Consider the following 13,930-nt stretch of genomic DNA (forward strand, 5'->3'; position numbering starts at 1 on the left):
TGGGGCTTTGATCCCTAATTATCGCTGGTGATGATGGTAGTACACAGTATAATCTGAAGGAAGACAGGAGATCCAATCCCTCCAGAGAGCCGCATTATATGACTCTTCTGAGTCCCAGTAATGACTGAAGATGACAGCTCGGCAATAAATAATAGAATCTTCTCTCTAATGACGCCTCCCAAGTGCCTCCCAAGAGAGGCCATTAAGAGACCCAAGAAATTCAAGAAAAAATGCTTATGAAGGATTTAAAAACAAAAACAAAAAAAGGTCCATTCAGAGCCATCCTGTGAGCACATCCAGGGAACTGGTTGAGAGCAAAGATGTCGGATGAGCATTCTAGAGCTATCATTTATTAATTATATGACCACTGGCAAGTTATTTCACTTCCTTGTTCCCTCATTTTTAAAAAAGAAGTTAATGATATTGCCTTCCTTGTAGGAATGTGGAGAGGACTAAATAAACATTTATCACAGAGCCTGGCATAAAAGGATTCAAGACCTGTAACGGACGCTGGTGGGAGTGCTGGTGACGTTGGGGCTGAAGAAGATGATGACGAAGGTGATGATTATGATGATAAAGATCATGATGCTCAGCAGGCTGATTAACCTACAATGGTTTTCAAGAAGCTGGTCCTCAGGGACAATCATTGAACCACCAAAGAAAAACTCTAGGGGGCGCTAATGAAGGCTCACTGAGAGGACTGCAGTGGGGGTAATCCTCACAGGATTTGGGGACGATCCTCAAAGTCCAGGTTATGGGGAGATCTGGGTAAGCACTTATAATGAGCAAAGTCTTCCTACAGCTCATCACACCCAATATAGGGTGTCCTGTGAGGTCCCCTCAGTCCCTCAGCCCCACACACCATATACCCTTTCAACACTCCTTCCCTTTTTCAGAATTCCTCTCACCGAATTTTAAGTACATACTTATTTGTAAGTTATATGTTAAATACTGGTCTCCCCTAATAGCCTGTAAGCTCCATGAAGGCAGGGACCAAGTCTGTCTTAAGCTGCACTGTATTTTTAGCATTTAGTGTGCCTTTTAACACACAGTATATGCTCAGTAAGGACTCATTAAATGAATGAATGAAAAAGTGTTCATTTGTCTTCAATGCATAGTTTGCTTCCTCCTGCTCCGGTCCCTCCTTCAAAGTTCCCCTGGGTTACCATGTGCAGTATGTCAGCCTCCCTCATCCTTTTGTTACTGAGCATTTGTCTGTGCCAGCCCAGTGCTCTGCCCCTGGAGACACAGAGAAAAGACATGGCCTCTTCCTCTAGAAGCATATAATCTAAGAGCTGGGAAGAAAAGACACATCTGCAGATATTTTTTATAACATATGATGGGTGTTCCGGAGGTAGGAACAAAGTGCTCTGGGATCCTAGAGGAAGGAGCATCTGGGTCTAAGGTGGGAGTCAGAGGCGGCTTCAAGGAGGCCGTGGCATTTGAACTCCAAGCTGAATGAGGAATAGGAGTTTGTCCACTAGACGAGAGGACTAACAGCACTCCAGGTAGAGGGAAAGGCATGATGAGCCAGTCTTGACTTTGGAAACCAGAAGCAATTCTGTATTTCATAAAATGCAAGCTGGGAGGGAGAGTATGCTAAGAGGTCCAGGGAAGAAGGTGAACACAGGGCAGAAACTTAAAAGCCTTCAAAGCCTTGGGATACCACCCTGGAGGTGATGAGGGGGTCCTGGGGGGTTTGAGTTAGGGAACGTCATATTCAGATTTATGTTTTAGGAAGATGAGGCTGGAAGTTCCATGATTACTGAATAATAGCCCTTCCCTAAAAACCAGTGGCAAGGGCCTCTCTGGCCTGCCTTGCTTGTATGAGGACCGATGTTTCACATTGGAGTCTGGCCTTAAATCTCTACACAAGGTTGAGTTCTCCCTATCTTTGGGTACACTGGCCATACGCAAACCCCAGTTCCCAAATAGCTTTCTGGGTCCTTCAAATGTCAGTGTATCAACCATCTAACACAAACTCTGATGAGCTGTTACCCAATTCATCTGTTGTGCCTATCACCCTCACTGGAGCTCATCCAGTACCATCATGCTCCCCACTCCGCCTTTGGGTTTCAGACTCCCCGGCTCCAACCTCAGTGAAAGGATCTTGAACCAGCTCTATCACAGGGCCAGCATCTGCCATCCACCTGCTAAATGTTACTGAGATGCCCCAGTCTTCTTGTCCCATACATCAACTACGGGGAACTTTAACTTCTGCCTTAACTTGCAACAGGGGGCTTACAAGGGCTGCTGAAGCAGTCCACAAGCCACAGTGGTCCCCTCCCTGCTCTGCGTGACGTTCAGAGCACCAGGAAGCTGCAACTCACGTGTTCACTTAGAAACTGGCACAACAGTTGAGCCAGTATTAGGCCAAAGATATTGGTGATGTGTTGACAGATGGGAAGACAGGGCTTAAAATCCAAAGGCGAGCAAGTGTGTATGGTGGGGTTGGCTTGCCCTGTTCCCCTGGATGGTCTTCTTTAGCCAGTGCTCCGGCATTCCCAGCCAGAGATGAAACATCTCCCATTCCAAATGAAATAGCACACATATCTAAAAATCAAAAACTGTTTTTCTATAATGGATGTAGCTAACAAGTCTGGGTTCAAATCCCCCCTGTTTACTATATGTAACCTTGGGCAAGTTACTTAACCTCTCATGGTCTCAGTCTCTAATCTGTAAAATGGCAATAAGAGTATTTATCTCATACTTTTATTATGACAAGTAATGAATTAATATTTGTAATAGTAAGTATATATAAATGTTAAACTAATAAGATGTCTTACAAATAAATCATTCTCTTCTATAAAATAGGGATCATCATTATCATCTATCATGGGTTTGTTGTAAGGATTAAAGGAGAAAATGTATGAAGCACATTGCAACAGCTCAATAGAAGCTCATTCTTTCTCCCATATGCTACCTCTTCATGGGATAGCTGGGAGCCAGATGAATGAGTCCTGAGCTGACCATTATGTGGACAGGAAGAGGGATGGGTGGGAAGAAAGCTCCTGGGGACTTGGAGATGTGTCAGCCAAGAGAATGTAGCTGGGACCATGAGTGAGGGCAGGTAGCGCCAAGGGCTGCACACTGTCCAGGAGCCTCACTTCTTCCTCTACTTGGACGATCTTTGGGGCTGGATGATCTCCCTCCTGAAACATAATGTCACAGAAGGACTGTGACCCAAATTTAGTCTCTCTCCACATCCCAGTCACCTGGGTTTATGACCCAAGATGGACCAATCAGAATCCTTCTCTGAGATTTTCCCGTTTGGAGTCAAAGGGACAAGGGCTTTTCTTTTAGTTACAGAACTAACCGAAAGGCTTTTCATTCACGGTTCTTGGCAGCTATCCTCCTTGTTATTTGGAGAAAGTTTATCTGTAGTAAGAAAAATGAGGACAACAGATAGAAACACAGCCAAGAGATAAAGGATGGGAAGAGTGAGACAGACAAGGTAGAAGGAAGGGGTGGAAAGGAGAGAGGGAGGAGAGAACCCTTTTGGGTTCCTAGATCCATTTATACCTGAAGCCAGACCCACCCCTATATTTTCCAAATATGGGACTCAATAATTCTCTTTTTGCTTTACTTTGGTTGACTTTGTTCCTGTCATGTTGCCTGGAAAGAGCCTTCACTAATTTTGAAACAAAGAAAGAAAATAATTCTGCCTGGACTATATGATTCCTTAGCAGGCTAGGGAGACAGTATTTGTGGCTAAACTGAAATGGCTGACCAGGAAGGTGGCAGTTGGTACATAAGTATCGACTTTAAAACCATTAACTAGATGTCAACTTGACGGAAAAACTCAAGGGATGTCAAAGGAGCCCTGACCTGCTCAACTATTCTTACCAGCTTCAATAAAGATTTCTAAGACTGCTTATCAAAATTGTAGATAATCCAAAATTAGATTATGTGGCTACGTACTCAGTGACAGAATCCAGATTCATGAGTGGTTGACAGCCATAGGGATGGGCCCAAACATGCTAGATTAAGTCTGAGGAAGATGAAGACTAAGTCAGGAGGAATCTTAGGTTCAAGAACCAGTCGCACCAGCATAGGGAGAGAAGGGAAGCAAGCCTTCCCAGAAGTTCACAGGAATTTTTGCTGGCTACGAGCTCAGCATGATCCCAGAGTACAGCACAGCTGCCAAAAGAGCAAACACAAGACCTGGCAAGCCTAACACAAACACAGTGTTCAGGAAAGGGAGATAATCCTTTCCCGTGTTCCATCCCTATCAGAGCACATCTGGAGTACAAAGTGCAAGGGGACAAGAAACAGCATCCTCAAAAGAAGGCTGAAGAAAGGGGGCATTTTGTCAGAAGAGATGTCAGAGTTGGTATTTCTCCACAAACACCCCAAGGGCTGACATATGGTCAAGGGGAGACCTTATTTACTCGTCTCCAAAGAACAGAACCTGGACCAATGAGTGGAAGTTGCATGGAAAGGAAATGTTGGCAAGAGAAAAGTACAACCAGCTCAGGCTCTGCCAGTTTGAGAGTGTTGTCGCCTAAAGGAAGCTCACGATTCTTCTCTCCCCAGCACTCCACGGCCGAGGCAGGGGAAAGCTGCTATCATTCCAGCTTCGAGGACATTCTACTGGCCACTCTACTCGTGTCTCACTGCAACAGGATAGGGCAGTGGTGTGAGCAGTGCTAATGTATGTGGAGCATGGGAGGCTGCGGTGGGGCTGGGAGAGGCTGTGATGGGGAAGCATGCTTATAGAAAAGTGACCACCTTTTGGCCACCTTCTCCTTGTGTCTCCCCATCTTGTTTTAAAAGAAAAAGGGGGGGCACGCCTGGGTGGCTCAGTTGGGTAAGCGTCCGACTCTTGATTTCAGCTCAGGTCATGATCTCAGGGTTATGAGATCGAGCCCCATATGGAGCCCCACATTGGGTTCTGTGCTGGGTGTGGAGCCTGCTTAGGATTCTCTCTCTCCCTCTCCCTCTGCTCCCACTTCTGTCTCCCTCTCTATTTAAAAAAAAAAAAAAAAAAAAAAAAGGACAGATAATAGATTTCTGGAATCCAGCCCTTTGTTTGGGGTGGGTCCAGTGAAGCTATGGTTTGTTTGTTTGTTTGCTTAACTTTCAAATGATTCTGATGCATAGCTAGGTTTGGAAACCACAAAATGACCCCACCAAGTGCTGATTCCAGGGAAATTCACTTAATAACTGGTGTCTAGGTTTGATGGATCAAAATTCTCTCTGCCTTCTTCTTCATTCAATCAGAACCAGTGTCTGAAGCTGGGAGCCCCTTCCGTTTGCTCTTTGGCTTGCTGTCCTTCTGCTCTTCACCTCTGAACCATCAATGACCCAACTTTCCAGCATGCCGATCTCCTTCCTCCCAACAGTCTTCACCTGGGACCCAGCCATCTGCCTGCCCTCACCCCCCAGCCAATGCCCCCAGGGCAAGGGACATCCTTTCTCTCTGCTGCCATCACCTGGAGGTCCCTCCCTGCTGTTGGTCCCCAACCCTGGTCTCACTTCTCTGGCTGAGAGAGAAACGCTTTCTCTTTCTCCCATCTAGCTCTCTTAGAGGGAGATCTCACACCAGGATTCTTCATTTTTTTCCCCCAAGAATAATGATTTAATGCCTGTTACGTCCACAAACTGTTCTGGGTGCTAGAAATAAATGGCAAATAAGAAAGAAACAGTCCTTGCTCTCGTAAAGCTCATATTCTAGCTTGAGGAGGTAGATGATGCACAAGATAATTTCAGAGAGTGATTATGGGCTATGATGAAAATAAAATCAGGCCAAAGTAATGGGAAACATAAATTGGTGGTCAGAGAAGCCTCTTCAAAGGGATAAAATCTGAGCTGAAACTTAAAAGACAAGGGGCAAGCCATATGAAGATGTGGGCATGACCATTCTAGTCATGGGGAAGAGCATGTACAAAGGCCCTGGGGTAGGAATGAGCTTGGTGTGTTTGGAAAATTCAAAGGGTAGTGTTGCAGCTGCAGAGAGAAAGAAAAGGAAGGAAAGAAAATGAAGAAGGATGAAAAGGAGAAAGAGAAAAGGAGGAGGGGAGGACAAGAAGGAGGATCCTAAGAGCTTCCTATAGCACCTAGAATCACCATCCAGTTTTTATGACCTGGTCCGAGTCTGCCCATCCTCTCACACCCCTATCCCCCACACATGGTGGCTTGTGCTTGGAGTCCTTCCCTGCTCTCCTGTTGTCTCACAAAGTCCATGAGGCATATTTGCAAATATCTGAGCCACAACTGTAGATAGGGTTTGAGTTATTGCCCATGGGTCTTCTGGGCCTCAGCTAATCTGTAGATGTGTTTAAGTTTTCCGGAATCTTTCATGGAAGTTTTGAATATTCTGTGAAAGTTAGAAGCCTTGTCTATGTAGAGCTCACAAGGACATCTGGTGATGTCACCTAACTCCTTACCCTTCCCATCCTAGCCTCAACTCCAGCCCAGCCAAGATACCCTGTAAAAGTGGGAAATGTATACCAGTAAGAGCTGGCCAGCCATGTGGAAAGCGTTATGTGGCGGGGTGAGCTCGCTGATATTGTAGGTGCCTATGACATCATCACACACAACGGTATGCTGTCTGAAGAAAAACAGAGGAAAGAACACCTTTGATAGTTTGGGCCACTTGCCACTCCATTCAATGCATGCACTTGCTTGAGTGTGCCTGAGAGGAGACTCTCGTTCCCTCACTCCTTCAGAGTCAGTATTTTGTACCTGTCACGTCAGTGGTTGAGGACCAGCAAATCGCTTGTTTTTCCTGTCACTCAATTGAGGGAGCATTGGTCCCTTTCAATGGTGGACAGACAATTAGAAGTGCTGGACTTACTGAGAAATGTCGGTTTGCTTCTATTCCCCACTAACAGAACTGTCTGGAAGGGGACACAAATAAGGCTACATTGAATCTAGTGCCCATGTTGTTGACGTACAATTTGAAAGGATTTTTAAGGAATAATTTTGACCTGTGGGATCTTTGCTTTCCATAGTGCCTCTTGAACCTAACTCTCAAGTAAGATGGGACACCAGTCTCCTCAAATTGTCATTCATTTTCACTCTGAATATATACTCCACCCAGTGAGCTTTTGTTTCTTCTCTTTTAGTTTCTTTTCCCTTCTCCTCCTCCTTCTTCCTCCCTCTCCCTTTCTTCTTCTTCCTCCTCCTCCACTTCTTTCTCTTCCTCTTTTCTCTCTCGTTTTCTTGTTTTACCCACTTCCTCCTTCATTCCTTTCTTTCCTTATAGCTTCCTCCTTTATTGAGGGAGAGGGCGAGACAGAACAGGCCACTCTGACATATTGGCCCCTTTTTTTTCTTCTCAGTATGAAACCTATCAACACCACACACACACACACACACACACACACACACACACACAGCAACACTTCTTCCCCTATGGACTCATTTAGCAATTATATCAACTTCACATGCTGTTGAGAAGACCATCTAGATACCTTTCACTGAGTGAGAGGACTTGAAATACTGTATTTTTATACGACTATGTATTAAAACATGTGGCAGAGATAGCTATTGGCCCTTTAAATCCATTTTCACCTTCATCCTTTTGGAAAACAACAACAACAAATCCTTTCCCCAAGTTTTAGCTGGGCATGTGGCTGCCCAGTTAAATGTTCCCAGGCTCCCTTGCAGCTAGGTGTAGTGAAGTCACTAAATTCTTACCAGTGGAGTGTGTTGGGAAGCGCTGAGCACCATTCTGGGTCACATGATGAAAAAGAAAGCTGCCTGCTGACCGGAACCCAGATGTGTTTGTAGTGACATGCCTGTAACCATTCTGATGAGCACACCCCACAACAGCGCTGTCCAGCAGAAATAAGCTCAAGGCAGGTGAAATTCATTGTATTGGTTAACAAGTATCCAGTAGGGATAAGTGTAAAACAAGTAAAATTAATTTTAACACTGTGCTTTATTTAACCTAATATATACAATTATCACTTCCATATGCAATCAAAAAAAAAATTATTGAGAAGTTTATTTTTCTTTCATCCTGATTTTTCAACAACCAGTGTGTACTTAACACTGAGCACATCTCGATTTGGACCAGCTACATTTCAGGTGCTGTAACTCTTGGCCACCTACTGGGCAACAGAGTGCTAGAGGATTGGCAAAGCAACACAACAGAGGGAATCTGGGTTCCTGGTTGACCCTATGAGGCAAAGCTGTCCATCATCTTAGACTTCCCATTTACCTCTTATTTAAAACACTGTATTTTGGGGTCTCTTTGAAACACGAGCTTAACCTGTATCTTGACTAATATAACATGGTAAGAGGTTTTCCTCTCCCACAGAAATTAATATTGAGCCACATCTGACACTCTATATAACAAGCAAATGGAGAGTAATAGTGAAAAATTCTTGATATATCAGCCCATGTTTGTGAACATATCAGCAATTACACCCTATTGTTCCAATTGAGTCCGTCAGCAGCAATGGAATGACAATTTCACCGTGTATGGGGGAGTACCCAAGTTCTAACCTTGACAAATGTCGATTTGATAGGCTTTCATTTTTTGTGTGTTTTGATGTTTTTTTTTTTTCCATTTCAGGAAACTCAAAGCAGTAAGCAATCTCTTTTAATTTTTATTATCAATTTGAACTAAATGCTTATTAAAAGGGGGCAAAGTTTAAGAAATAAAGTTACATGATAAAAAAGAGGGGAATGGTAGAAGAAAAGAGGAGAGGTGGGGGGGGTGACTTATAGGTAATTACAATATCATCAGCAGTACTTAATTTTTTTTAAACCCCACTAGATCAGAAATAGTTTATTTAAAAGACCTTATCCAGTTTAAATTTCTCAGATTCTCCATATGTACTTTACAAATACATAATTTTGTAGGCATGGTAGTATAAATCTGCATGTAAAAACCAACCAGCAAATTAGGGGGTTTTTCCTATCCAATTTGTTTCTGTATCCCCACAAACAAAAGGAATTGGCTAAAGATTGACAAGGTTGTTCATGTTTCTAAATTAATTCTCTGGTTTATGAGGAAATGCAATCCTGAAGTCTATAAAAAGAAAAAAAGCAAATGTAAATAAGGAGCCATCACTTTATACTTTGTATCCCAAGATATGTCAGTTATTATCTTGAAATGTTGCTCCTTTCCTTCAATGAAGACTCACCATCCAGAAGGCCTAGGGTAGCTAGAGTCAATTCATTTTATTACCCCTTCATTTCATGTCTCAAGATAGTAGACTGGTTAAGAACAAGATTTAGGAGTCAGACATCCCTTAGTTTGTATCCTGACTCCACTGATTATTAGCTGTGTGATCATGGGCAAGTTACTAAACCTCTCTATGACTTGGTCTTCTCATCTGTAAAATAAGAATAACAATAAATTGCCTCAAAGTACTATAAGGAATAAGTGAGATGAGTAGGAAGTACTTAACACAATGTCTCATCCAGTGTCGCTGCCAAGTATTTTTCTATTTCCAAAATAATCATCTTAATATATATATTTTTTGAGCACTTACTCTATGACAGCTTTTTTTTTTAAAAAACAGATTATTTCTGACTCTCACAGCAATGCTGTAAGAGGTGGGGGAGCACTCTCATTTTACAGCTGGAGAAATTGTGGCTCAGAGAGGTGAAGAGGCCTGCCTGAGGTCACACAGTGAATTTATGACTGAGCAGAAGCTGAAACAGACCCAGTCAACATCAAAGCCTATGCTCTTTCTACCAGACTGAGATGGAGCTCTCCGGGACACCCACCCCTATGGCATTTTGTGCCCCAGAGTGGGACAAAGAAAGAGAAAGCCAAGCAGCTTTGGAGGTCTCCAAACCTCCCGGTTTAGAATAAATCCCCCAATTATGCTTGAAGTTGGACAAGCTTTTGAAATCTCAACTGGACATTCTTTTCCCATCAAGTTCCTTGAAATTTCCCTTTAAAGAGCATCTAGGAAAAGCCACTCTCATTAGCCAGGGTCTGGCTTTATTTTCCTAATAAACAGACCTTTAGTCAGACAAAAGAGCCTCTTTTATTTTCAATCAATTCTTGAACATTTCAGCTGATTTTCTTCTATTTGGCTTGAAATTGTGATCTGGGAATGGCTGGTCCTGCAAATTGTCCTCCTATAAGGGAAGCCCCTTGAGGATCCTCAACTTGTTATTTTTAATCACTGTAATCTCCCTGTCAAAGGAGGCCATGGTTAGAAACAGAGCAGGCCTTTCAGAGCTTTCTAAAGCACAATTATTGCCAAGGGAGGGGGGACAGGGGAAAGAGGGAGGGAGAGTAGAGAGAAGTGGTGGGAGAGAGAAGGAAGTCAATATAGTACTAACAACTTGGAAAAGTTTGAATAATAATTTCCATTGGATCCTGGCTGGTGAGAAGAAACCCCATGTTTTCATATATATATATATTTTAACAGTGACCATTTTAATCCACTGTAGAATACCTAAAGGAGATCCTGGGTGGGGGATGTGGAGAGCAGAAGCTATTCAGGGATGTACTGGAATTCTGGGGACAAAGATTTCAGGCAGGAAAACAAGCCATTGATTCCAAGGCTTGTGAGGGGCTCTAACTCAAGAAAAAGTAAAAAAGCAACTCGAACACCAGGGGAATGTTAACTCCCACAGCCCTGAGTCAATACCTGAGCAGAATGCATTTGATTTACTTTTAACATAATTATTCTAAGAAAGTATAAGCCAACAGAAAATGTCACAAACTAGGGAAGCGCCCTTTTCTTCCTAACTTTGAGTGGCGGAATCAGATTTGCTAATCTCAGAGTATTTATTCAGAAGGCCGGGGCATGGTTCCTGCAACCTCTTCCTTTCAAGATCTCTCAGGCACCAGAAGGGAGAAGAGGTGACCACAGGCCAACAGCCTGAACGGGGAGTCACAGTCCTAAAGACTAATGTTTAGGCTGGAAAAACCTGTAGGTGAAAGTCTAGTGCTCTCCTGTCCCCTAGTCCCGGTTCTCACCTCCAGGCCATGGACACTCTGGTAGTTGTGGAACCCCGCCAATCATGTGAATACCAGGTGCCCCTGCTCCCCAGGGTTGGGGTACCTGTCGCACATACTCAGCCCAAGAGGGAGGATTTGTGTGGGAAGAAATGCCTGGTAAGACACTGGGCATGGGCCCCCCGACTTGCCTAAATCACCTAAAAATATCCTCTTGGGCTTATATTAATAATAATCTTAGGCTAGTGTGGAGAAATCATTCATTCATTCATTCCATTAATTCACGAGGACCCAGATAGCCACCATTCACTGGTAGATTGTGCTGAGAACACCTTTTAATCACATACACACACATCAAAACCAAATCTGAATAGGCACACCCCTCCGTTATTAAACCAATAAGGGCCTCACATCCAACTCAAACAAACATGTACTGGGACCCTCAGGCACACTCATCTTTGTCAACTCCTTTACTCCCTACAACCACCAGAGCTGTTGGATAAATAGCTACTTTCACCGCCGGGAAATAAGTTCAGAGAAATTAAAGGACTTGCACAAGGTCACACGGCTACTAAAGCCAAGTCCGTCTGACTCCAAAGCTGCCTCTTTCCCTGCCACGTGGAGCTTGGGCGGGTTCCCCAGGGAAACCAGGTCCTCGGTTTTGGTGAGGCCTCAAGAGGCGAAGGGGGGTTCGCCCTCCTCCCTCCAGTCCACGGAGAGGACTGGCTGTCTCCCAGCTCCTCGGAAAGGCTGTGGCCGCGCCCGCAGCCCCGCTACCCCGCCGGCTCCCCCCCGGGCTGGGCCGGGGGTTCTTTCTCCGCGCAGTACCGAGGGTCCCGCCGGCCGGCGCACGGGGAGTCAGGGGGCTCGCCCTGCGCTGAGCGCCGCCACGTGCGGGGGGCGCCCGGACGCAGCTCTGGGACGCTCCGGGTGGACAGAGTCTGGGACACGATCTCGGGGACATAATCCCGGAAAACCGGGAGAAGCGTTCCGGGAAGGGTAGCGCCTGCTTACGGTGAACTGTGAGGCGGGGACGCCCGCTGACAGTGGCCGAAACTTTCTCCAGTGTTCTCCCACCGCTTCCTCCCGCAGCGCTCTGGGAACCCGGAAGGCGGGGATGCAAGGGCGGCGGCTTCGAGCCCACCAGCTGCCCCCAAGACCCGCTCTTCCCTGCGAGGCACCAGGGCTGACTTACGAAGAGCCGGGGGGAGGGGGGGAGCAGGCAGCCCGTCACTCCCCGCCCGCGGAGTTCCAGGTGAGACCGGGCAGGCTTCCTTCCCTGCCCCAGGTCCTGTCTCCCAACTGGAGTACGGTGGGGAAAAGATGTCTGGGGGAGATGATGGGCTGCGGAGAGAGGCGGTGGGCGGCGGGGATGGAGTCAGAGGGCTTCAGGTCTGCGCGGGTCGAGCGGCTCTCCTGGCCAGGAGGCGCTCACCTGCCTGGACATCCCCTCCCTGCGCTCAGCCGAGGAGCGTAGGCGCTACATCCCCGCGGCGCAGAGCCTCGGGGTGGCTGGAGCCAGGGTCCCCCGGCCTCCAGGGAGCAGGCCTTGGGAATTTGGGCTTCCCTTTCCGTCTTCACCGGGTTTCCCTTCCCATTTCGAACCCATAGAGCTCCTCGGAGGCCCATTCCACTGGGAGCCTGTCCTAGAAATTCAGACTCTTCTCCCTCGCCTGGGACCATCGGAAAATTATTTGGAGTTCTTGCCGGGGACCCTTCCGAAAGCTTCAGGCTCTTCCTCCCCTCCTCCCCGTGCCCCGGGACCAGTCAAGGGAGAAGCCGAAGTCCCTTTTCCTGAAGGCATCTGTCCGAGGAAACCGGAGTGACCATCCCGGGGGGGCTGCTCTGAGAGAAGCTGGTATCCACCCCTTCAGGGACGGGAGAGGGGAAAGCCTGTCCCCCACCTGGTCTGGCACCCGACAGAGAGAAACCAGGGTTCCCTCCACTCCTGAGGCGGATCTGGAGGAAGACGGGTTTCCACTGCTCTCCCGGAGCGGGCCGGGGTGGGGAGAAGCCAGGTTCCCTCCCAGCCAGGCCGGCGTGGCGCGTTGCCCGGCTGCAGCCCACGCCCGAGAACCGCGCGTCCGAGATGGGGCTGCCCCGCCGGGCTGCGGCCCCCACGACGGCCCCGGACGCGGGCTCGGGAGCCGCGCGGAGCTCGCGGCGAGAGGGGCTGAGGGCGGTCAGGACAGAGGGCCCTTGCCGGGCTCTGCCGGCACCGTGCGCCCGGGGACCATGCGCCCTCCTCCGGCACCGCGCGGTCGGCGCCCTTCCGGGGGCGGGTTCCGCGCCCCCAGCGCCACGCCGGGCCACTTACCACGGTAGCTGGTTCCCGGCTTGTAGAAGTCGGGGTCGCCCTCCACGCGGAGGCTGAACTCGGTGTAGCCCTCGCGCCGCGTGCCCTGGGCGCGCAGGATGCGGCTGCAGTAGCCCTCCGACTTGGGCACTTTGTCCAGGGTCTCGTCGGAGAAGGCCAGCGCCGCGGCCAGGGGCAGCGCCAGGGCCAGCAGCGCTGGACTCCGACTCAGCCTCAGGGGCGCTGGGGACAGCCTCATCCTCGCGGGCGCTCAACTTTGTGCCGCTGCCGCTGGCCCTCGCCACGCGACGCCTGCCCGAAGGGGTCCCCGGAGAAGCGAGACCTGGCGGAGCCCGGGCGGGGAGCGGGAGCTCGGAGCCGGCAACCGGGAGACCGTGCGGGTCTCGGCTTGGCGGCTGCCGAGCTGCGCCGCGCTGAGCTGAGCTGAGCTGAGCTAGCGGAGCCGCGCGAGGAAGGGAGGGCGGCGGCGTAGGGGGAGGAGGGCGGGCTGATTTTGCCCAGATCCCCGAGCGCAGCGCTGTTTTGTTTCCGAGCTGGCGATTAGCTGCGCGGCCGTGTTTATTTTGCGACGCTGGATTCCCAGGGTCTGGCGAGGAAATCATAAGGCACGGGGACACGACGGGCTCTGTCCCACCACCAAGGAGGCTGCTGCCCCAACCCCAGCTACACCTTTGCACCCTGCGGAGTAACAAAACTAACTTCTGTTGCACACCTACTTTGTGCTTACCAGTATG

The 13,930-nt window shown here is 48.0% G+C and overlaps 1 protein-coding gene across 1 annotated transcript in view; it reads right to left on the reverse strand.

Annotated features, from left to right (window-relative positions):
- SPON1 (spondin 1) overlaps positions 1 to 13,644 on the reverse strand; it is a 250,802-nt gene extending 237,158 nt beyond the window's left edge. Inside the window, exon 1 of the mRNA XM_036119322.2 lies at positions 13,197 to 13,644. Coding sequence (XP_035975215.1) covers positions 13,197 to 13,434 — 238 coding nt within the window. The 5' untranslated portion in view covers positions 13,435 to 13,644. The remainder of the gene's footprint in view (positions 1 to 13,196) is intronic.
- Between the last annotated feature and the right edge of the window lie 286 nt (positions 13,645 to 13,930).

The sequence above is a fragment of the Halichoerus grypus genome, chromosome 11 (genome assembly GCF_964656455.1).
Source record: "Halichoerus grypus chromosome 11, mHalGry1.hap1.1, whole genome shotgun sequence".
NCBI classification, from domain to species: Eukaryota; Metazoa; Chordata; class Mammalia; order Carnivora; family Phocidae; genus Halichoerus; species Halichoerus grypus.